The sequence below is a fragment of the Camelus ferus genome, chromosome 6 (genome assembly GCF_009834535.1).
Source record: "Camelus ferus isolate YT-003-E chromosome 6, BCGSAC_Cfer_1.0, whole genome shotgun sequence".
Classification (NCBI taxonomy): domain Eukaryota; kingdom Metazoa; phylum Chordata; class Mammalia; order Artiodactyla; family Camelidae; genus Camelus; species Camelus ferus.
Window position 1 is genome coordinate 7,680,938 of NC_045701.1, and position 24,073 is coordinate 7,705,010.

The following is a 24,073-nucleotide window of genomic DNA, read 5'->3' on the forward strand; positions in this document are numbered from 1 at the left end:
TTGCAAAATCACTGAGAGATAAATCAACAATCAAAAGATAACCAGAAAGACTGCCCCCCACTTATGTTTGGAAATTAAGAAATGTGCTTCTAAATAACATATGGCTTTTAAAAATCTACTGAAAATTAGAGCAAGTTTTCGACTTGAATAATTATGAAAATACGACATAGCAAAACTTGTGGTTGCCACTAAAAGGAAACTTGCAGCTTTAAGAAAATTAATCAGCTAGTAAGAATCCAGCTCGAGAAGTTAACAAAAATGAATGAATCCATGAGAGTGAATGAATTAATGAGTGAAATCCTTGAGGTCAGTAGTACTCTTTGTTCTTCGTCCACCTTCTTATTTCCAAAACAGCGCTTAACAAATGAGTGGAACTTGATGAGCAGCAAATTGGATTTGTTAAATCTTAAAGGCCATGATTCTGAACACAAGGTATTTCCAAACTGGCAAGAGTGGGGTATTCCCAGTCTGACTGATCTGCCAGGATGATCCATCCAAGGGTCACTTAACTTCTTGGGGCAGTAGATTTTGACATGCGGAATGCAAGACACGGAAAGGATGGAGGATTTACATGGTCTGGGTGAGATTACTATAGTGTATCAGGATTGCAGCCTCCTGGGTTACGGTGAGGCTGCATTTTCTTATCTCTGGACATCCCAGAGAAGTGTTTTGTGTTTATTCTAAAAAGTGTTTGGTGATAAAGGTTAAAGGTAAGTGCCTTTGTACCATGCTATCAAGCACACAGCTTTGGGTCCTCAGAAGCCAAGAAGAGGACCCGATCCTGTGCCTTGTACGTGGGCACCCATCTGTTGGAGTTAAAGAAGGTTTTGCATGTGTAAGGGATGGAGGGCTAGGCTCTGGGGATCAATTTTACTCAAGGAAAAAGAAGTGACTTTAATTTTATTAACAGTCTCCTGGATGATTCTGCTGCAAGTTTAATTCTTCGTTAAATATTAATGCCACTCGGTGCTTGGTACCCTGCCTTTAGTATCTTCCGCTCAAACTGACACTAACCTGTTTTATATTTTATAACTGAATCACAGGGCTTTTTCAGGAGAAGTCAGCAAAGCAATGCCACCTACTCCTGTCCTCGTCAGAAGAACTGTTTGATTGATCGAACCAGTAGAAACCGCTGCCAACACTGTCGATTACAGAAATGCCTTGCCGTGGGGATGTCTCGAGATGGTGAGCGCCCACAGCCTGCATTGTACAGTGGCCTGGGGTGGTGAAGGGGCCTTCTGAAGCCTGGACCCAGATCTACCAGAATATGTCCCCTCTGCCCCTCACCCCACTCCCCACCCACCTCCCCTCCCTCCTCTGGTGGCTGTGTGGGTCTCACAGCAGTTCCTTCCTCCTCCGTAAACCATCATAGCCAGCTCACTGGCTAAGGTTAGGGGGACGGGGGAGCTTGGAGGAGAAATGTCTATGTGATGAGAACACCTTCAGATTTGTTGATGTTTAAGACATAACAGGTGGATGAATTGCTTGAAGGTAAGCATCACATGAGGGTCTTCATAAATTTACTTCCTAGAAGCCTTTTTCCTGCATAGAAAACCCAACCCAGAGCTAAGGGCTGCATGCCTTACACGAGCAAGCTTATTGGCAGGGAGATGAATTAGCTTTTATGCTAACTAGGTCCAAAGTCAAATATTTGTACATCTAGTATGTGTGAAAATAGTGCACAGCATGGCTCAGTGACAAGTGTTCTTTTCACTGAAAGATGCTATTTTAAGAAACAGAGGCCATCTACCCTTCAGTTGCAAAACATTTCAGGACCTTCCTGGAAAACTGTCTTAAGCTCACTGAATAATCAACGCCAGCTTTCAAGACAATTATTCTTACATAAGGAAACTGGGCAGATAGTACAGTGGGTACATTTTAAGGACTTTTCCTTAATATACCGGCTGCCTGGCTCTCTGAAGAGATCCTTTTGAAGGAACCATCTCTTCCAATGGAGTTTCAGCTTGGGAAAAAATAACTTCAGAATGCTGGGCAGGCATTCTGAAAGTCTGCTTTCCCCATAATCAGATATATTTGGGGTGTGTGGACCCACCCAGGCATAAGTTGTGTGCAGGGTGACCTCTTAGGATGCGTAAGAATGAAAAATGAACTTTTGCCATCAGAAGATGCAAGTCACAAACTTACACTGTGTCCTCAGAAATTCCTGGGATACAAAACCCTGCAGATTTCATCTTCCAGTGGCACTAAACTGACACGATGAGGTGTATCTCTTATGAATCTGTAAGTTAAAAATCACAGGTTGTGTGTGCATTTTCTTAAGACCTGACCCATTCATTTCATTAAGAGAATAGTATGATTACTGTTGTTTATACTAAGAAAAGACTTAAAACACAATTCAGAGTCATAGCAGAACAAGTTTCACCTCTGGGTCTTAATCCGCTTGGGAGTTCTAGAGTATTCTTTCCAAAAAAAATAAAATAAAATAAAGTGCCTTCAGTATGCCTGGTGGCGGTTTTGCATCTAAGTGACGGCATGTATTGTTGCGGGCTCAGGAGTGAATTTGAGGCCCTATACAGTTAAAGGCCTGAAATTCACAGCCCCCGTCAGCCTGACTGCTGTCTAACTAACCCACCAAGTTTGTCACCTGAGTCGTGGAAACTGAAAACTGACCAGAATCCAGCTCAGTTGTTTTTTCTGTGTGAAAGGAAAGCACGTTCTCCTTGGCAGGAAAAGAATCCACCAGCTGGCCCAGGTGGTGGGCTCTGGTTTCCAGCTCCACCTGCATCCACCCTGTCTCTTGCCCCCGAAGCTCATAAAATTGTGGTGTAGGTCACACCTACAACCACCCAGTCATGTGTAAAGTTAACCAGAATCAAGGAGGAGAGCTTAGTCCCTCCAGCAGAGGTTTGATCTGCATATACAGAGTCAGGCTGAGAAATTGATGGCTCAGCTGCACAAGTTCGGACCAGGAAATCATAGAGTTTTTGTCCTTGGTTATCTGAGTGCTTCAGAATTCATGTGGGATTCTGAATGAACTGGAAAGTCACTCTAGTGGTTGTCCCACTTTAAACGTGGAGCTCCATCGCAAGGAGAAGGGCTGCAAACACAAAATCCCCCTGCAGGGATCTTCCACAACATCTGCCCTTTCCAGCATTCTGATAATCTTTCCACTTGAGGCTAAATGAGAAGAGCAGAAAGGGTCATTTCAAGATGGGCCCATCGCTTCTCGGCCTTTTGGCTAAGATCCAGTGTAAAGATGGACCCAAGGGTTTCACCAGGGACCGGCCGCATGGCCCAGGAGTAGGAGAGGGGGTAGACTCAGAGATGTAATTCCAGAAACTGCAAATGCCTTATTCAGTCTGTTGAGCTTTCTCAACAAAGCCCCAGGTCTGGCTGTCGCATCAGGAAGACCCTCATGTAAGTGTATTGATTAATGAAGTGAATGAAAGTTGAGGTTTGACTGCTTGTGCCTCGACGTACCCCCATGAGGCTGTGAATCCCTGGGCATCGGTCTGAACACTGGGAGGAGAAAGAAGGGTCTCTGCCAGCTGCCTGGGTGGAGAGGGACCCAGCCCAGTAAGTTCCATTTCAGTGGCTCCCACTGAGCGTAGGGTTATGTGACAGCAGGAAAACCTGGGTGGTCATGGCTCCGGGTTTCTTCTAGCAGCCCTGGGTCTATTTCTGAAACGTATCTCGTCTGGGATGTGTCTTTGCTGTTGGAGACGTGGAGCCAGCTCGTGTCGGGTGGGACGGTTTTCACTTCTGGATCCTGTCCTTGTACGTGTGGTTCTGTGGTGTCTGACTGAGATTATCTGAGATTTCAAAGGAACTCCTAAAGCACACCGGGGAGGGTGATGGAGAAAAACATATTGTATACGGTGTCGTTTGGCCTTTTATTTCCAGCTGTAAAATTCGGCCGCATGTCGAAAAAGCAGAGAGACAGCTTGTATGCAGAAGTCCAGAAGCACCGGATGCAGCAGCAGCAGCGCGACCACCAGCAGCAGCCCGGGGAGGCCGAGCCGCTGACTCCCACCTACAACCTCTCGGCCAACGGGCTGACGGAGCTTCACGACGACCTGAGCAACTACATCGACGGGCACACCCCTGAGGGCAGCAAGGCAGACTCTGCTGTCAGCAGCTTCTACCTGGACATACAGCCTTCCCCGGACCAGTCGGGTCTTGATATCAATGGAATCAAACCAGAACCAATATGTGACTATGCACCAGCATCCGGCTTCTTTCCCTACTGTTCCTTCACCAACGGAGAGACCTCCCCAACTGTGTCCATGGCAGAACTAGGTAATGGCTTCCATGTTTTCATTGGGGTGTCCTGCTCTTGCCCTTTGAAGTCAGCAGGATAAGTCTGACTTTCCTCTGATGAGTACGTTATTAAAATAATGCATCAAGTTGGGTGATTTCACCTTTACCATTTTAGACCCCTTCACAATTCCAACCTGCCTCCTTGCTTCTGACTCTCCACTGCTTCGCATTGTAATACCAGAAGCTCACTGACCTCTCAGCACCAGAGCTGGGACAACATGAACTTAGTGCTTTAAATTCTTTTATTTCTTTAGATTCTTTAAGTTTCCCAGAAAACTGCAGGCTCAGGGAATGGCCCCATTAACTAACTCCATTACATTGGTTATAGTCTGGGTATTGCTTTAATACCCAAGGTCATTATGACAACCCACAAACTCAACCGGGTCCGCAGACATGTTTTTTTGGACCAGTGTCAAGTTTTACAATTTTTGAATCAGTTGCTAAAATTTTACGCCCGGAGAATTCCACCTAAAAGTTCAGATTTTCAGCTTCTTGCGAGAGAGGGGAAAAAAGATCTAGTTACGCTGGAGCAGCATTTGTGAATGCAACAACCAGCTGATACCAGTTAGGTCCTAACACCTTTAAATGGGCGCATCCCACTCTCCCCATTTATATCACTGCCCAGTCCCTGTACACATCCATGGTTTGCCATCCCGATGTCTTCCAGAAATGCTACAGAGAAATTGGCTTCTTTATTTGCCGAAATGTTTTGGTGATGGAAATTAGTGACAAAACTGCTATATTTCATAGAACACTCACCGTGCCAAAAAAAAAAAAAAAGAAAGAAAAAACCTGTCATTTCCTTATTCCTGTGGCATTGATGCTTCCTAGGAGAGGTGACCTAGAAATGTTAACACAGACAATGGAAAACTTTTCATTGCAAGGAAGTTGCGTTAACATCCTCTGTTATATTTAATCGATTTTTAAGTGCAGCACTATTATTAGCAAAACTTTGATAAGGACCTTTGCTGTTAGAGAATTTGATCTGTTCCTCCCCATGCTTCCTCACCCGAGGTTAGAATCCTTTGGGACATTTCAATTAGTTGCTGTGGAGATGACTAAGTAAAGACGAGGAGAGAATGAAGACTTCAGTTGGAAAAGAACCAGCAGGTTCTGACTTGAGCACAGACATCCTCAGTTCACAGAAATAACGGTTGTGTTCTTTAGATGGTTTCTCCACCTCTGTACCCCATAAAACATTTTTTAAGTGAAATTTATATTTCCAGTAAAAATCTTTCTCCAAATAGAACAAATTGAATGTTCTTTACGGGTTTTACACAAGCACCTCTTTATGGGTCTAAATTTAAATCCTCAAGAGCAGGGACATTTTAAGCTTGGTGTTTAACCGCTGAACAGCATTAAAGGTGTATCACAGCTCTTTTGATTAACAGAGAAACCTCTGAACTAGAAGCCAAGCTGAGCAGAGGTAGGTTTGATTTTTTTTTTTTTTTTCTTGAACTAGAACAAAAACCTTCCGTTTTGGTCATGAAATCTTGGTTGGCTGAGCCTTAAGCAGAGCTGTAATAAAAGTAAAATTTTCTGAAATGAATAAGGATTTGATTGAAAGCTGACACGATCCCATGGAAAATGACCTGGCTCACGTTAGGTTTGCTTCTGCTTTATCATCCATACTAGGGAATCCATCCTGTCTGCTTGTCACGTGTTCGTCCCGGAAATAAACCCACACAGCTTGGCCTGAGTGTGGCCCTTGAACATGGCACTTGAGCTAAATGTGCCCTAGTGTCTGAGGGCAGCCAAGGAATGGCTCAGCCAACTCCCCCGGCTCCCCCTTCCCCTTAAAATCCATTTCCCACAGCTGTCGCCGAGCCTGGAACCCTCATCCGTTCTCCACGTTCTCCTCAATTAAGGATTTTTCACATATATTGTGGCATTTTCCAGGATGAATAAAATTGACTGTCACTAGGATTTGTCCCAAACCCAAAACTAAAGAAGAATTTATCTGAAAAAAGGAGGTTATAACTGGGATCTTGTTTCCCATCTCATCTACATGTGCAGAACAGTTTGAGGAGCTCAGAGCAGCGTAAAAGTAGCCAAAGGCTTTGCTGCTGCTGCTCCAAAGCTCTTGGAGGGTCCCAGACATTTCCCTTGGGGCTTAAGTCCCTCTCTCTGTTGAGCTAACTTGACTTCATTTTGGGATAAAGTTTGTCATCAGATTATAAACAAATGAAACCAGTTGTGCAATTGGAAAATGAATTATAAACTAACATATTCTAAGTGCCTTCTTTCATCAGGGTATCTGCAATCCATTGCTTTTAGTGGAAATTCATCTGCATTCCTGGCGATGCGATTTTGCCCTTGATGTGTACTTAGCACCTGAATTATGCATTCCAGATAAGCTATGTGGTTTCATTAAAAAAAAAAGTGAAGCTCTTATTACTAAATCAATAACTAAAGCCTTGTACATGAGAGGCAGCTGATATTTTGGGCCAAGCATGAGACAAGAAGTCAGCTTCTGTGGGTTATGGTCCCGGCTTTGCTGTAGGTCGTACAACTGGCATAAACCACGTTACTTCTGTAAGCTGCAGCCTCCCTACCTCGGGAATATGAAGATTAAGAGCACAGACTCCGGACTCCAATTTTGTGTGTTTGAATCACTGGCCACTTGCCAGCTGTGACGCCTTGAAAAGTCACTTAACCTCATTTGGTTTCTTCATCTGTAAAGTAGATAATACTAGTACCTTCCCCCTAGGATGGTTATGAATATTAAGGAAAATACATATGTACATACATATAAACAGAATATATATATATATATATATATATATATATATATATATATATATATATATATATATATATATATCTGGCCCATAATAAGTACTACCTAAATGTTAACTCTTATCATCATTATAATGTTATTATCTGTAAACTGAGGAGAGTTTGGACCAGATGATGTCTAAAGTTCCATCCCGCTGTGAAAATCTATGACTAAATCAGAAGTCAGGCTTTTCCACCTAAAGTAGCCAGACCTTGGCTGTACTGATGAAGCAGTCACGGTTTAGGAGGCAAACTGCCTTGCTGGTCACAAAGTGAGTTACCCACTGAGCTCAGACCAGAAGAAATCAGGTCTCCTAACTCCTAGTTCCAAGGTGTTTCACCATCCCAGACTGTTTATCTGAGAGACCACACTAACTTCTTAGCTTTTCCTCGGCTGACCATACTCTCCTTTGCTGAAATGGAGATTTAAAAATAGCCAAGGGTCTGAAATCTTACACTTGCCAAATCAAGTGTGAATTGGGCTCAAAGGCAGCTAGTGAGAATGCAGCCACTGCCCTCTGCTGGCTCATCTTTGTACATTACATCATTTGTTGTCCTGAAAGCTGGACTCAAATGGGTAGGGATGAGCAGGAACAATTTTAAGGATGGAGTGAAACAAGATGCTGACCGTGTAATCTGGGAAAAAGCCTGATCTGAAAGAGAATACTGTGAGTCTCTTCCCATGCATCCTCTCCTAGTATTCTCCCAGATTCCCTGTGCATGCTTCATCGCATCTTTTTTTTTCATATCTGCAAAAATTGGTTTACTATTTACGCATTTATTTTCTTCTTTCTGATTCCCTGTGACCTTTGTCTTTACTCCCCTGTTCTCTTCACAAGCATCATTGATTCTAAGATGCATAATTGCCTAGCTTCTCCCTCTTTCTCTCAGTTTCTCTCTGTTTCCTTTAAATTCTTTTCTTTTGTTTATGTTTTATTTTGAATCGTATTTACTTATGTTATTTTCATGTCTGTGTGTTGCCTGTTAAGGATGTTAAGGTTTATTGTGTCTCCGTGTCTCTAAGGAGATTCTAGTTTCCAGCCTCATTTAGGTGAACCTGCTCTGTTTTCACACAAACAAATCTGATTCTGTTTGGCGAAAGCACTAGCAAATTTCCACATAAATAGACACTCTTACTGGTGTTGCTAAGTTTGCATTCAGCACCATTGTTTTAAATGCTTTCCCTATTGCATGTTCAGGATCCTGGGAGGGGGATCACATTCAGATATGGTTTTGTATTCTCTGAATCTTGTTAATTCATCTTCAAAATACATCTTTAATTGTCTTTCCCTTCTATAACAATTACTAGAAACCTATTTCAAGCTCTTAGTCCCTCACAGCTAGAATTCAGCAGCCCTCTAATGTGTCCTCCAGCCTCCAGCCTCCAGCCTCACCAACCTCCAGCCCACCAATCACAGAACTGCTTGTTCTCTTTCTCCAGATGCAGTGTTCAGTATGTCATCTCCCCCTTGAGAATCCTGTTAATCAAGTCCAGCTCTCAATCCCAGCATTCAAGATCCTTCAGGATTTGGGCACTTACCTACTCATATTTCTGTTTTGACATCATTACTTTATCACTTCTGCCTGTCTCCTACAAATGCCATGTTTGTTCTTACATCTACCATCCCTCAAATGTGGAACTGGCTCTCTGCCATACAACACTGGCCTCTGCCTGCCAAATCCTCCCCATCCTTCAGGGTCCAATCGAAACTTTCCTCTTCTGCCAGGAAGCATCCCTTAATTCCCTCATCTCTCCTTTCCCTAAAGCACCGATTGCTTTTTATTTTTTTAATTTCTCTTCTGGTATAATTCAGCTTCATGCTGTATTGTCTAATGTCTTGAATTGTCCTTTCAGCATGTCCCTACATGTTCACCGGGTTATATGTTCCTATGGAAACTTATTTGGCATCTGTTTCTTTTAATACCTTCAAACTCCCTACACGCCAGTATAATAAAAACAAATGTTTACATAGCACATGCTGTGTAAACCTCTCTATTCTGAGTGCTCAATTCATTTCATTCTCACAGAAGCCCAATGAAATAGGTACTATTTTCCTCATTTTACAGATGAGGAAACTAAAGCACAGAGAGGTTAGGTGATTTACACAAGATCACACAGCTACTAAGTAGTAGAGTTGAGATTCAAACCCGGGCAGTCTGGCTCCATAGTCCATCTCTTAACCGCAACACTATGTATAATTATGTAGCAGGCTTTCAGTAATGCTTGTTCTGCCATTTGCAGGAAAAACAAAAGATACACATACTTGTCATAAAAGAATACCACTTCTTAGTTTTTCAAGAATAACCCTCCTCCAATCAATGTATATGGCAAAAGTGTCTATAAAATGCCAAGAAGAGGTTGTGTCAGTCCTTTCTCACACCCATCTAGGTCAATATTTGTTCATTCTCAGATAATGGTGTAGAGGCACAGGAGAAGGTCAAAGTCAGGAGGGTCTTGGAAGTCACCAAGCCTTATTGCTCAGTGCTGACTTGACCTGTCCTTCATCCTCATGTTTCAAAATGCAAAATAGTTCCAAATTGCTTCCTTAAATATGTAAAGATAATTAAAACTGCTTCCAGCGTGTTGCTTTATACTTGTTACCTTTCAAATCAAAATTAGGTCGGGAGAACCTGACTGTCCGAAGAAGAACTTGGCTTTTCATGTTTGCTGTCTCCTGTTTTCTCCCTAGAACACCTTGCACAGAATATATCGAAATCACACCTGGAAACGTGCCAATACTTGAGAGAAGAGCTCCAGCAGATAACGTGGCAGACCTTTCTGCAGGAGGAGATTGAGAACTATCAAAACAAGGTAGACTCCGAAGAATTTTACCTAAGAGTGGGACGATGTTGGGAAGGGTGTTCGTGCGGGAGATTTGATCGAGACTACCGACAGACCAAAGAATGGATGCCTTTTGTCAGATATCAGATTTCTGTTTAAAAATCTTTCTTCCAGAGCTGATCACATTCTTGGGGCTTTGTCGTCTCACTAAGATGCCAGTGTGCGAAATTTCAGCAATAGTACACAGACTCTATCGTTCCTATATCTTTGCACGTGTGTTCTATCATTTGTCAGCAGGGGTCTAGATTAAGCAGCTTCCAAAAGCCTAAATGAATTGGGATTTGTCCCGATATCACAGTGGAAGATTTCACTGTCTGGAAGCCAATGTAAAATAATCTTGACCTCATATTTCCAGAGGTTAAAAAGAAGGAGTTTAGAGAGTACATATTAAAAAAACGGTTTGGAAGCTATGATCCTAACTGCAGTCTGAACCTAGCAATATGAGGCTGACAAATAGTTCTGTTACTTGCTTTTTTCTCTAAAACACTCTGATCGGCACATCACCAAAGTGGGAGGGCAGGGCTGGAGAAGGGGGGGTTTAATTATCCATCTGCCTCTAGGAAAAGAAAATGCTGTGATTTTTCTCCCCACTGATAACTAGAAAATCAGGCTTAGGAAGGACCAGAGAGATTATCGACGTTAATCCTCCCCTTCATTTTACGTGTGAGGAAACTAACACCCCTTGGCATATGGCTAGAAAATGAAAGCATCAGGACTAGACCGTGGCTCCTGGCTCCTGACTCCCTGTTCCTTCCACCCATCATATTGGTGGGAAACAGTCTTAAACCAAGATTGGGGGAACAGCGGGACGGATCCAGGTTATCCTGTAACTCAGTCGGAGAGGGGGTATGTAAAAGGAATCAAACAGGACAGGCTGGGGAGTAGCAGCGCCTCGCTGTACCTTTGAGACAGCAGGTAGCACCAGCAGGCAAAGTCACAAAGGAAAACAAAAAAGCACTAAGAAGCAACAAGGCGTGTGAAATGGGATTCAGGGTCGGAGATGCTGGGATGTGAATCCCAGCTCCAGTACCCACTAGCTGTGAAACATCTGTGGGCATCTGTGTCCACTGATAGAAGATGCAAAAATGTTCTTGTGGAGATGAAATAAGACAAGGCTGCCCTAAAGCACCTAGCTCATGGCAGGTGCACAGTCAATGTAACTGACCCCCCTTTTCTTCCCTTCTCCCAGTAAAGTGGTGTGAAATTCCCCAAGGCAAAATAATTGCTTAAGAGAAGATTCTACTTTGCTGCTCTCCGTGGCCGAGGGTTAAAGCAGTGGCAGGCGCTGCTTTCCTGATCACGTTTTCACCTTCTGCTGCATATATGCTCATAACATCTTCCCCCTTGTCCCTTTGCCGCCAAAATGGTAAGCAAAGAATTCGAAGAGATGAGGAAGGTCTTGGAAGCAATCATTATAACCTAAATAACTGGCCAACTGTTTGTTTTCAAATCCTCTGGCTTTGGGGGATCCGTTTCCAAAGAAGGAATTTACCAAATAGAAACAGTTAAAACAACCGTGTCAAGGATATGGGTAACGGTGGCTGTTAATGTGTTTCCCTCTTCAACAGCAGCGGGAGGTGATGTGGCAATTGTGTGCCATCAAAATTACAGAAGCGATACAGTATGTGGTGGAGTTTGCCAAACGCATTGATGGATTTATGGAACTGTGTCAGAATGATCAAATTGTGCTTCTCAAAGCAGGTATGTGCTTTGCAAAGTGAATTTGGAGATCTCTTCCTAACCTGCTTTCACCGGCTTGTTAAAGAAATGCTTGGTAAGGAAGGTGTCGGAAACAGTTTTTCTCCGATGATAATAGCTCAGGTTTCTCTTAGCAGAAATGGAGGGGTTTTTGGTTTTTTTTTTTTAAAGGTTTTGAGCTGTTTGCAGGAAATGTTCCCTCCATTTTGCTTCTCCTCTGGGTGAAAAGATTCATTTGAAAGACACCTGCATTCCCCAGTTTTAACCATCACCTGTATTTTGTCTCTACGCTCCAGATTGTCAGGAGGTTCCTAGAAGTTGTTAGGAAGAAGGTTGTTAGGGGAACTCAGAGAGACATCCCTGGGTTTTTCCGTCCGTTTGTTTTAGTAAACAGGAGTCCGTGTTTTCCTAGCAGCTCTGAGACTTTGTGTTATGACAGGACAGACAAGTGCCAAAGAAGTAATTCATAAATCAATCTCTCTTTAGTAACACAGACCTTAGCTTCAGATAAGTCTGCTCAAGAACTCTGCCTTTTTAAATAGAGAGCTAAGGTGACTGAGAGCCCCTTAGCAGAACCCACCTTGCTGACTCAGAAAAGGGGTCCCCACATTCAAAATAAACTCACCAAGACAACAACTGACCTTGCTTCTGTCTCTGTGCAGGCTCTCTGGAGGTGGTGTTTATCAGAATGTGCCGTGCCTTTGACTCTCAGAACAACACCGTGTACTTTGACGGGAAATATGCCAGCCCCGATGTCTTCAAGTCTTTAGGTAAGGAAATCTCTGGGTGCTTTGTCTCTAAATCAGGGCTAGGGGGAAAGACAGGAGTTGGGTGATAGCTCTTATTGAACAAAGTGGAAATCGATTTTATGGACGCCAAAGTTAAAGGATTTTATACCTACATTACCTTATAGTTGATCGCCGTAGAAAGTTCACACAGCTCAAATACCTTTTGTCTGTGTTACATTCAAGAATCTAGAGTTTCACTGTATCTAATTAGCAATTGAAGAAAGTGTGATATATCCTTCTAGTTCCCTTCCAGATTTTAAGAACCAGGTTTGCAGGGAATATATTGTTTAGATAAACTAGAGGATGTGAGTTGATAGATAAAATCAAGCAAAGAGCTGAAAGTCTGCCCTTCCATACTCCTCAAATAACAACCGTTAATGAGCCGTCAGGGAAGGAGAGTATAGCTAAGTGAAACTATGACATATACTTTAAAAATAAATTAGTTTAGATGTCTGTAATTTAAATAAAGTGGGCTCTAGTCATTACGAAGAGTGGGATGGTATCCAAGCTACGTTATTAAGTGATTTTAAAAACAATTAAATGACGGAAGGTATGTATACTTAAGAATAGCCCATTGCCTTTTAACTATATATACATAATGTGAACGTCTGAAGGAATAGTCACCAAACTTAACCAGTTTTGGGGGGGGGAATGAGTTTTTATTTTATGGGACTTTCACGTTCTGTGTTTTCAGTTCTGTAATAGTTATAATGGTTTTCCACCATAATTTGTCATTTGTTATCACTTTTAAGGGTGTTGTACATAAAATAAAGCAAAGAACAACAAAAAAAATGAGTGAATTTATCGTTTTAGTTATATTATATCTGTTAGACTCTGTTGGTCAAGAGTATAGGCTTCAATTCAAAAAGACACACACATTTAAATGTTCATAGCAGCGCTGTCTACAACAGCCAGGACATGGAAGCAGCCTAAATGTCCATTGATAGATGATTGGATAAAGAAGATGTGGTGTATATACACAATGGAAAACTACTCAGCCACAAAAAAGAACGAAACAATGCCATTTGCAGCAGCATACACCTAGAGATTATCATACTAAGTGAAGTAAGTCAGACAGAAAAAGACAAATACCGTATGATATCCCTTACACGTGGAGTCTAGAAAAAAACCACAAATGAACTTATTTACAAAACAGAAATAGACTTACAGACATAGAAAACAAACTTATGGTTACCAAAGTAGAAACAGGGTGGGAAGGGATAAATTTGTTGTTTGGGATTAGCAGATACAAACTACTGTATACAGAATAGATAAACAAGAGGGTCCTACTGTACAGCACAAGGAACTATATTCAATAACTTATAGTAACTTGTAATGAAAAAGAATCTAAGAAAGAATATATGTGTGTGTGTGTGTGTGTGTGTGTGTGTGTATATAAAACTAAATCACTGTTCTGTACACCAGAAACACAACATTATAAATCAACTATTCTTCAATTAAAAAAAAAAAAAGAGTGTGGGCTCTGAAGTCAGGCAGCTAGCTTTGAATCTCAGGTTGTCACTTCCTACCTGTGGAATCGTCGGCATATTACTTTTCTACCCAAGTCTGTTTCCTCGCCTTTAAAATGGGGATAGTAACAATAATACCTCCCTCACAAGGCTGTTGTGAAATAGTAGAGTGTACAAAGAAACCTCTTAGAGTAGCACCTAACATAGTAATCAGACAACAGACATCATTTTCAGTGATGATGGTGGTGGTGATGGTGATGGTGGCAAAACTGACTTTTTCCCGAAGATTTCAAACTATTAAGCTGTAGAAATGTTATTACTTTTCCCTCTGATCTTCACCTTTTCGCCTTCTTCCATATTTTTCTCTTAGGATAATAACCAAAATCCTAAACTGTCTTGAATTTTGGCAGGTTGTGAAGACTTTATTAGCTTTGTATTTGAATTTGGGAAGAGTTTATGTTCTATGCACCTGACTGAAGATGAAATTGCATTATTTTCTGCATTTGTCCTGATGTCAGCAGGTAAGATAACCAAGTAAAATCGTTTTTAAATTGGTCCAGGTAAAGAATTTTTATAAGGCACGTAACTTTCAATGGCTATGGAATATTCAGGGGGCCACCAAGAGAGGCTACCACTCTTATTAAATCTAATTTTAAGTTTTTCAAATAACAGCGCCCCCCACCACCACACACACATACACACACACAAACAAAAGCACATACAACATTTTGAGAAGCCCTCACGGTATTCTGATCAACTCTTAAGAAATGAAAATTGAATGAAGCTCAGTCCACAGTTAACCTCCTAATACCAAGAGAAATAGTGCGTTAGGGTAGGTTTACCCTTCTTAACACCAGTCTCCAAGATAACGTGGTTTTTAAAACATTCTGCTTTTTTCTTAAAATCCATTTGGATGTCATCCACAAGTTGATCTAGGTTTTCAACCAGCACCACCTCTTGGGAATAATCAATTTTTGCAAATTTATTATCTCCTGTTTGGAATTCTTGGACATGAAGACTTCATCTTAAATTAACAACCCTTAAAATCATTTGGCATTCTCTTAACAATTTTGGTTGCCTTGGACTATAAGGCAATGCTCGTATTTTCCAGAAAGGCTCGCAGGACTGATATGAGTATTTGATTCAGAAACTTAACTATTAGAAAGGCTTAAGGGGCCATGGTGATTTCATTTGCCCTCATACGAGCATGACAGATTTAAATGGCTGTCCTTTTGGAAGGGGGCGAACTCTCCCTTACTTTAAATGTCAGTAAAAATGAAAAGGCTTAACACTCAGTTTTATAACTGTCACAGATCAGGTTTCCACTTCTTTAGGAGCAGATTTTGAACGAGGAGTGAAAATGGCCTGTTAGTCCCTAACTCTGCATTGTGGTGTAATGATCTGCACCGAGGAGTCAGGAGGAATTGGGGTTTTCTGACACCATGTTGGCAGAATGCTAAGGGGTGTGGTTTTCTCATGTTTAGATCGCTCATGGCTGCAGGAAAAGGTAAAAATTGAAAAACTGCAACAGAAAATTCAGCTAGCTCTTCAGCACGTCCTACAGAAGAATCACCGAGAAGACGGAATACTAACAAAGGTGAGAGCTGAAGGCTTGCCACTGACACAGCCTGATTATCCCTTGTCACAGTTCCTGCCAGCCGCTCTTAGACGTCATCGACCAGCCCCAAAAGTATCAGTAAGCAACAGGCTCCTGAAAAGAAAGAAATGTCTCCATTTCAAAAAAATGATCTTGGGCCAAAATTCAGGATAAATTCTATGTATTATCATTGGTTATAGTGTCCTGGAATAATAGAGCAATGGCAGCAATATACAGTCTGGAAATCTTTTTTTTAAATATTTTTATTTATTTATTTATTATTGTATTATTTAATTATTTTATTTTGTCAGGGCATAGGAGGGGTGTAATTAGGTTTATTTATTTTTAGAGAAGGTACTGGGGATTGAACCCAGGACCTCATGCGTGCTAAGCATGCTCTCTACCACTAGAGCTATACCCTCCCCTCTAGACAGTCTGGAAATCCTACACCTATTTCATCAAAGATGGGCAGAAAGCATAATTAATGTTCTCCCTTGATACGAACTAGAGAGTTTAGAATTTAAATCTTTGCATTTAGAAGGAGGAGGTTATGAAGGACCAAAGCAATTAACCAAGATAACCATACATTCTAGTATTAGTTCTATTTCCATTAAATTCATTAGTAGTCAACAGTAAATGACTTCTGCATTTTCTTCATCAGTTTCTCATTACTACCCTGTATTCAAAGCATTAGGTTTCGTTTTTGCCAATTGTTATCTTTCACAATGAAAATATAATTAGGATGTCAATTTAAAATATGCTAGGGGAGGGGTCTCTCACCATAGAGAGAACCTAACACATGGACAAGATGGATGCTGTGGTGAAGACGTTTCTTAGAGGGGATTATTCTGTGTTGAGATCATCAGTTTGCACTGTACAGTGCTTTAGACTTTAAAAAGCACTTCTGCAAGCCATGTTATTATCCTCCACCCGTAAATGGTCAATGCTGGGACTTCCACCAGACTTCCTGACTTTTTTTTTTTTTTTTCAATCATGGCCTTTTACTCAGACCCGGAATTGGTTTGTTACAGGCAGAGCTCCTTCTCAAGAAAAAAACTTTTTATCATTGGAGTTGACTAGCACTCGTTTTGCATAAAATATGCAGGGGATGCTGTCATCTCTGGTTGCAGTGACTTCAGCTACCCACGGGGCCCCCTTGCGCTCATCTCTGTCACATCTCTCCTTTCTCCCAAGGGGTAGAGGGCGGGGTTCAGGATGGTAGGGCAGAAAGCATGTTGGAATAGGAGGAGAAGATGAGAGACTTGGGTTCTTTTGCTTATGAACATCTTTTCAAGTTACTCAATTATTTGCCTTCAAAATCATGTTTAATATATACCTAGTTTTCTGTGATGTGCCTACATCATCATTAATTTTTACCTTCCTTCTATTACTGGACGTTTAAGTTGCTTCAAGTGTGTTTCACCCTGATAAACAATGTTGGAAAGGTCGTCTAGATTCCCCGATGTTTGCTTCTCACGTCTCTTCTGTCCTGACCACCTGTCCTTTCTTCCACTTGCAGTTAATATGCAAGGTGTCTACGTTAAGAGCCTTATGTGGACGACACACAGAAAAGCTAATGGCGTTTAAAGCAATATACCCAGACATTGTGCGACTTCACTTTCCTCCATTATACAAGGAGTTGTTCACTTCAGAATTTGAGCCAGCCATGCAGATCGATGGGTAAATGTATCAGCTAAGCACTTCTAGAATGTCTGAAGTACAAACAATGAAAAGCAAACCCACCAACAAACAAATTAACCGAGACACTTTACATGGCCCTGCACAGACCTGGAGCGCCAACACATTGCACATCCTTTGGTGATCGGGGTCAGGCAAAGGAGGGGAAACAATGAAAACAAATAAAAGTTGAACTTGTTTTTCTCATGCATATGATTTCCATTATGCCTACAGATATGGACCCTTTTTCTGTCTCGACTTCTTGATCGTTGACCTCTGTTTACAACAGAAGGCGGGTACTAAAGTTGGAGGATGTCTTTTTCTCGTAGCTCACTGCCCACAGACTTTCTACAGAGTCACCAGTCTGTCCTAACAGCAGAGAGTCCAGCACTAATCGGTGACTGGCGTGCATAGCGGAGGTGGCAGCATAACTTTGCACAACTTGCTCTTTGTCTCATGAAGGAAGTTTTTATTTTTTTCACCGATTATTGCCAGTCAGCAGGATGGCACGAAAAGGGTCCATAGCACTAGCAACAAATAGCATTATAATATATTACAGGGTAAATGGGCATGAAGACTATATATAGCTAAAAGAGATATTGTTTATATATTGTTTTAATTAATATAAAATGTAGTTACTGGTGTAGCTTTTCCTGTTGAATTGATAAGGCACTTTCATTTTGCACCTTTTTTCTTTAAATTAAATGCTAGTAGCGTGTTCACTGTTGTGTCGCATGTGCACCAGAAACACAAGTTTAACTGAGAAGGCTTGGAAGGTACGTCGGGAGGTTTTTATGCTGCTGTTTACACAATGACTTTTAAAGGACTGGCTGGTCATATCTAGAAATCACGCTGTTGGATATTTTTTTTTTTTTTAAGATGTGAATTTGGACTTAGAGCTCTCCCTAAATTGTACTTTGCTTTTTGGGAAGTTTAGGGATAGATGTGTTTACGCTTCATACAAAGTTGAAGGATGGATCGGTGCCGGGGATTTACGCCCTCACGCACATTATTTTTTTTAAAGCTTTTTAAAATGCCGCCTCGTGGTGGCCGGGGAGGAGAGGCTCATTTTGCACCATTCAGTAGTTACACAGGCTCAGTCTCAACTTGGAATTCTTATGCTTTGAGATCAGATTAGTAACCAGAATATTTATCGGAATCTAGCTTTTCTTAGAAGAAAGACCCAAAGATTATGTCAGGAGCAAGTGCACACTCCCCACATGAAGGCATGAAGCATTTACTTGTGAATGTTCATGTTCTTGGTATAATCCAGAAACCCTGAGAGTTCATCTCAGAGCGGACTATTGCTAGACTGACCGCCTCTCGATGGGATAATTCTGGAATACCGCTCTCCATATTTCACGGCCAGTGGAGAGGGAGACAATGGAGGCCTATGATGGTGAACCAGTTTCTCTTATTTAAATATCAGATATTTTAACCTTTAAAGTGAAGTTGATGCAAGCTGCAAACATTTACTTTTATATTTATCTTCACTAGAAAACTGTGGACTGTAATTTATTTTATTAAATATTTAGAAGATTGTTTGGCATTTGTGTTCAGGTAAGAAATATCGAGTTTTTTTTGTTTAATTTCGTGGGTTTAGTTTTTTTTTTAAACAATTCCCAGTGGGGAAATGGAGAAGAAACAGTCTGATAGACAAGTGTGCATATTTTAAAAATAAGTGACCTTCAGGAACGTAGGCATTTCGATGATGGTTTTAGTCACCCTTGGGGTGGGATTCAAACTTCTGGTCTGACATCAAAGACCATGTTTGTACAGAAAAGAGACCACCTTCCCGTAGAGGTGGGAGTTTGCAAGCAGCCCTTTACAGGGAAGGAAGTGTCTCCTCTCCCGCCAGGGTCCCTCCTGAATCTTCCCGCAGGAATTCAACTCCTGACACTGTACTGGGTCCCCAAGTGCAGGCGTCCCAGAGCCCTCGCTCTGCGTTTAACTCCACTGACTTTCTGAATTGTTTCCTGAGGGCCTTGGGAAAGGGGAAGGGAGTGTTCACACAGAAATGTGTATGAAGCCTAAATAACATCTAAAAAAAATTTTTTTTTCAAAAATATAGTAAGAGTTTAACCAGAAATAGAAGACGAGAGTAATATTTACTTAAACTTCTTACAAGCGTGTAAAACTTTATGTGAGTGTTTATATAGAGAGGTAGCTATCAGCATATAGTATTTATATTTGGGCAAGAAGGGTTGAATCAGATTTTTAATTTAAATAAGCGTAGTTCCTATAAAGATCAATAGTATTTATACTCTGCAAAGAGTACCAAGCTTAGTTCAGTTATTTATTTCTCCATTTTTTTACCCCTGTTGTTTCTCCTTTGTGGGGAAAATGGTGTGTTTCTATTTTGGTTTTCTTTTGTTTTTTGTTTTTGTTTGTCATTCTGACTCACTAAATTGGGGGATGGTTTTATTAAAGTATATTAACTTCTTTTTAACCAAAGCTTTCTGAATATGACCAGCCTCAGGTGCTAGCTAGCGCATTAAAGAGCAACTAAACCTAATTCCAGTGTCCACTTGTGAAATGATGAGTACTGATTGAACTTCTCTAAGGGTGAGAGAGAACGCAATGTTGATCTTAAATTTTCCCAGAAAGGATTTTGCATGTACCCAATGCAAAAAAAAAAAAAAAAAAAAAAAAAAAAAGATGCTCTAATCTCAGTAATAGTCACACCATGGTGACGTTGCTTTTGGAGTAAACCAAGATACGTTGACATGATGCTGCTACTGGGTCTTCCGGAAAGAAAAACAGGGTGTGGACTTTGAGAGCAAAGTACATCGACAGTGTAGGGACAGAATAATAGAGGCGGGCTTGGTGAAACGTGGGAACAACTGGCATTTGGAACGAGGTTGGGATCTGAAGTTAAACAATTTCGGTTGAAAAAATTATGAAGTACAGAAAAGGATGTGAAAACCTTTGTATTTTTATTTTCTTATTATAGAAACACCTCTGTGATGACACAAACTACTTGGCGATACAGAACAATTGTTCTTAATAGTTCTTATAATTAAAATTGCCTAAACTTAGATGTCCGATAGGCTTTTAAAGACTGGAATCACATCATTGTTATTCCGGCTACTATAATGCCTTTTATACAAATTTTTTTACATAGGGTAAATAAGGCTTTTATATAAAGCCTGCATACCTTCAGTTACAATGGTATCCAGATGGTTGCATTATATTGTGAAGAACCTGGCCTTGGTCACAATGAAAACAAAAGTGCAGAAGAAAGTGCTTTTGGGGACAGTTTGCAAATTGTGGTAAAGATCTGGATTTTTTTTTTTTTTAAATGTTCAGCATCCTAATTTGCGTTAAAGCTATGGATTTTTATTTTTTCAGTCTTCAGCATCCTAATTCACCCTTTCTAACTTAAGGAAAACATTACTTAAGACACTGCTTCTAAGTTTGGTTGTTCTTTATAGTGTGGATACTCAGATCTCTGAGCGTATGGGGGTGGGCTGAGGGTCAGGTGAGGAGGGAGTGTGCGTGCGTGTGTGTGGTTTTCGTGCGTATGATGGTGTGTGTGTGTGTCGGACCGCTTCTAGGCTACTAAGTGTCAATGGAAAAGAAAATGTATTCAAAATACTTAAATCAAGACTAGAAGATGGGGAAAAAAAGATTTATTCTATACAAAGCCTTGTCTGGACCACTTTAGAGAGACTTCTATTTTTTTAACCCTTCTATAAATATTTGATGGCACTTGAAATATTCCTGCAATAAAATGTGATTTGTGTAAAGAAAAAAAAAACAGATTTTGTAATGTGAAACAAAGAAAGAAAGTAATGTAATTTTCTAAAAAAAAAAATACAAACAAACAAACTTTGTATTATTTTCTTGATGGAATTTGTCTATCTGTCTTTGGAAAACTTTTTATTTCATTGAATGTGCCATAGTCGAAGTACGTGTTTTTCGTTTTAGACTAAAGGAATCGCTGTTTGTGTTCCGACATTCCAAAATGCAAAGCACCCTAGTAGAATCTTTGATGAAAAGGTTTAAGTAGGATGTAAGCTTCTCTCCTTGTTGCTTTTTTGCACATGTCCTTCATTCCTCTCTAGTGCAATATGTACATAGAGCACTTGCGGGTGTACCTTGATCCCTCAGGGAAAAATACATATTTGTACAGTTTTGGGGTTTTTTTTGGTTTGTTTTTTGTTTGATTTTGTTGGGGTTTTTTTTTTTCGTTTTGTTTTGTTTTGGTTGGTTTTCCTTTTGTTTTTGGCTAAGGAATGTCGATTGAATCACTTGTTATTGTTGAGGGGCAGCCAGATAATAATCCTAAAGCCACTGTTTCCAACATTGATTGTTTAAATCATGTGTCCTTCCAGTGCTATGAAGATTAATAATAATAAAAAGTTATTTTCTGACAGTTCTTTGTGCTGATTGGTGAAAAAAAAAGGGGAAATAAGCACCTTATGATTGACTTACTGTGAATGACAATCCATCTTGAGATCAACACTAGAAGCCCTATCATTTTGGAGTTGGGGTTAAGAGTCAGAAACAATGTGCTCAGGGATCTTCTAAAACTCTTAAAAACAGGGTGGCCAGTACTACTGGGACAAAATTGTGTTTTTTATTGTTAATAATAATGATAATACTATCCCTCCAAGGCACAAATGAACTGTGTAGAGCTGCGTGTGTGTAGTGTGTGTATAAACTATTCACTATTGTCTCGTTTTGTTCAGTTCAAAATGTATATGTTCTTCAGTCTTGTGTGCTTAAAAACACTGAGTAACTTCCAAAGCAGTACAAGGCAATGCCAGCATGTTCAAAAGATAAACTAATAGGTAATATACCAACAGAGACTTCAAAGTACAGTCCTGCATACTCCACTTACTATTTCTCTACTAATTAAAATATTCATGATAAATATACTTACAGCATTATATATTAAAAACTACTTCAAATTCTACATAACATGGATAAAAATTTTAAAAGCCAGTAATGAGATGAGAGCCCTGCCCATCAGTGAAATGAGAGAGGGAAAAGGTGAAACTTTTCTTTTCCCCAAATACCAGCAAATAATTCCTTTTTTCACAATGTTCTCCTCTAGAAACAAACCAAAAAACTCCCTTTATTTCACACAATTCTTCTACATTTGTAGTTTTTATCTGTTGAATTAATGTTTAAAGACATGCAGGACTCACATGAGCCAGCCTTTAGGGTTATATTTTACATTTTTTGAAATATTTTGAAAGTACTATTTCCATATATTACTTTCTGTCAGTGAATCTCAGTTGGCTTTGATTCTTCCACACCTGGAATACACATTCAGAAGAAGCTTTACAGTTTTCTTACTACCACTGAAGAGCATAATCTGGAATAACTTTCCATGTCGTTTAGCTAAAAAAGTAAAACTTTACCTTATTGTTTTTGACAATAAAGACTATGGAAAATGACCAAAATCTCTCTCTCACTCTCCCCACACATGTTTATGCATACACACACGGAGGTTGTTGACATGTTTACCTATTGTAACATTTGTTGCCACTTCTTTCTTATAAAGATATGACAGCAGAAGCCCACAGAAGCAACTTTATATTATGGATCAGACAGTATGCCCAGAAATTCAAGGGCAGCAGTGAATCATCTCTTGCCAAGAGTCTATGATACAGGTCTTCATTGCATTCTCAAAACACCAGTATTATTAAAGAGGTTCCACCAAATATGATTAAAGAGACCTTCCTTTTATTGTTTATTCTTAAGAAATTAGAAGGCTGGCAAGCAATGGCTTTACAAAGCAGCTGGTTTCACTTCTGGGTCTGTTTGCTTGTTTGGATAAGTAAGATCACTTTTGTCTGGCTCTCAGAACAATTTCTGAAATAATCCAGAAGCCTGGCTTCATACCAAGGAAACATCGTAAATGGGGGAGACTCCATGTTGAACCAGACCCTCAGAACTTAGAGCAATAAACACATTCAGTCATTTTATTTATTTATTTATAAATGAATGACAGAACATTCAATCCAAATAGGAACCATGTTTTTTTCAGCGATGCAACTTGACATGGAGTCTTGTGTTAAGAAAATCAACATGAGGTTTTAAGTAGATGCCTAGAAAATCTGTGTTGGCTGTTTAGTCTATTTGCCACCTTAGCAATATCACTCATCTTTTTCTTTTTTCCTTCTGAGAACTGATGAAAGATGGCTTGCTATTAGCTTTGACGTGCTGCACGTGCCATTACGTTGTTCTCCAAGAGCAATTCAATTCTCTCCCATGTTCGTGTGCGATTCCTTTCTAACTCATTATTACTTTGATGTGGATGAATACTATTTCTAGGAACTTGGTTATCATTGAACAGATTGCATATGTAAATGCAGATAATTCTTGAGCAATATAGTGAATATGATTTCACACAAAAAAAAAATAAAATCCGTATGTACTGTACACATCTTCCTGAATCCAAAATTCTCTTCTTATCTACGGTGGTTTGAAATTTCATATACAACAGTGGTAAATCTTTAAACATTAGGACATTAGCTGGCTGCTTCTTTAAATGTTCCTGTATTGTCCGCCTGCTCCTTTTGTGGAGATGTGTTTTTGTATTGGATGTTTGGGCCAATGGGAGGCTTCAAGCTACAACATATTTTCCCAGTTTAAATATATTTAACATATGACAAACCCCAGACAAGGCTTTTAATATGTATAAAGAACTGCAGTGTTAGGTGGTTTATTTGCAAACCGTTTTCAATGTTGTCCATTTTTATGGCACCTTTAACAATATTCTTGTTTCCAAAGTACAAAAAAAAAAAAAATAGGTTAAATAATCTAGCCATAACTGAATGTCAAGCAATAAAACAAATGACTTTTGTGCATAGACTTAAAAAAATACAAATTTTAGACATCTGCATGTAAATGCAATCTCTTGTTTACTGCTTTCTTCAACTTGAGCAATTGATTCCTTATTTACTATTAACTTAAGAACTTGTAATGG

The 24,073-nt window shown here is 40.1% G+C and overlaps 1 protein-coding gene across 6 annotated transcripts in view; it reads left to right on the forward strand.

The window, feature by feature from the left end:
* The window catches only part of RORA (RAR related orphan receptor A), a 696,960-nt gene extending 673,120 nt beyond the window's left edge, over nucleotides 1–23,840 (forward strand). For all 6 annotated transcript variants that reach the window (XM_032481052.1, XM_032481051.1, XM_032481050.1 and 3 more), the window contains 8 exons: nucleotides 1,044–1,185; nucleotides 3,865–4,260; nucleotides 9,750–9,871; nucleotides 11,470–11,602; nucleotides 12,262–12,369; nucleotides 14,267–14,377; nucleotides 15,341–15,453; nucleotides 16,973–23,840. In XM_032481052.1, coding sequence (XP_032336943.1) covers nucleotides 1,044–1,185; nucleotides 3,865–4,260; nucleotides 9,750–9,871; nucleotides 11,470–11,602; nucleotides 12,262–12,369; nucleotides 14,267–14,377; nucleotides 15,341–15,453; nucleotides 16,973–17,137 — 1,290 coding nt within the window. In that variant the 3' untranslated portion in view covers nucleotides 17,138–23,840. The remainder of the gene's footprint in view (nucleotides 1–1,043; nucleotides 1,186–3,864; nucleotides 4,261–9,749; nucleotides 9,872–11,469; nucleotides 11,603–12,261; nucleotides 12,370–14,266; nucleotides 14,378–15,340; nucleotides 15,454–16,972) is intronic.
* The last annotated feature ends 233 nt before the right edge of the window (nucleotides 23,841–24,073 follow it).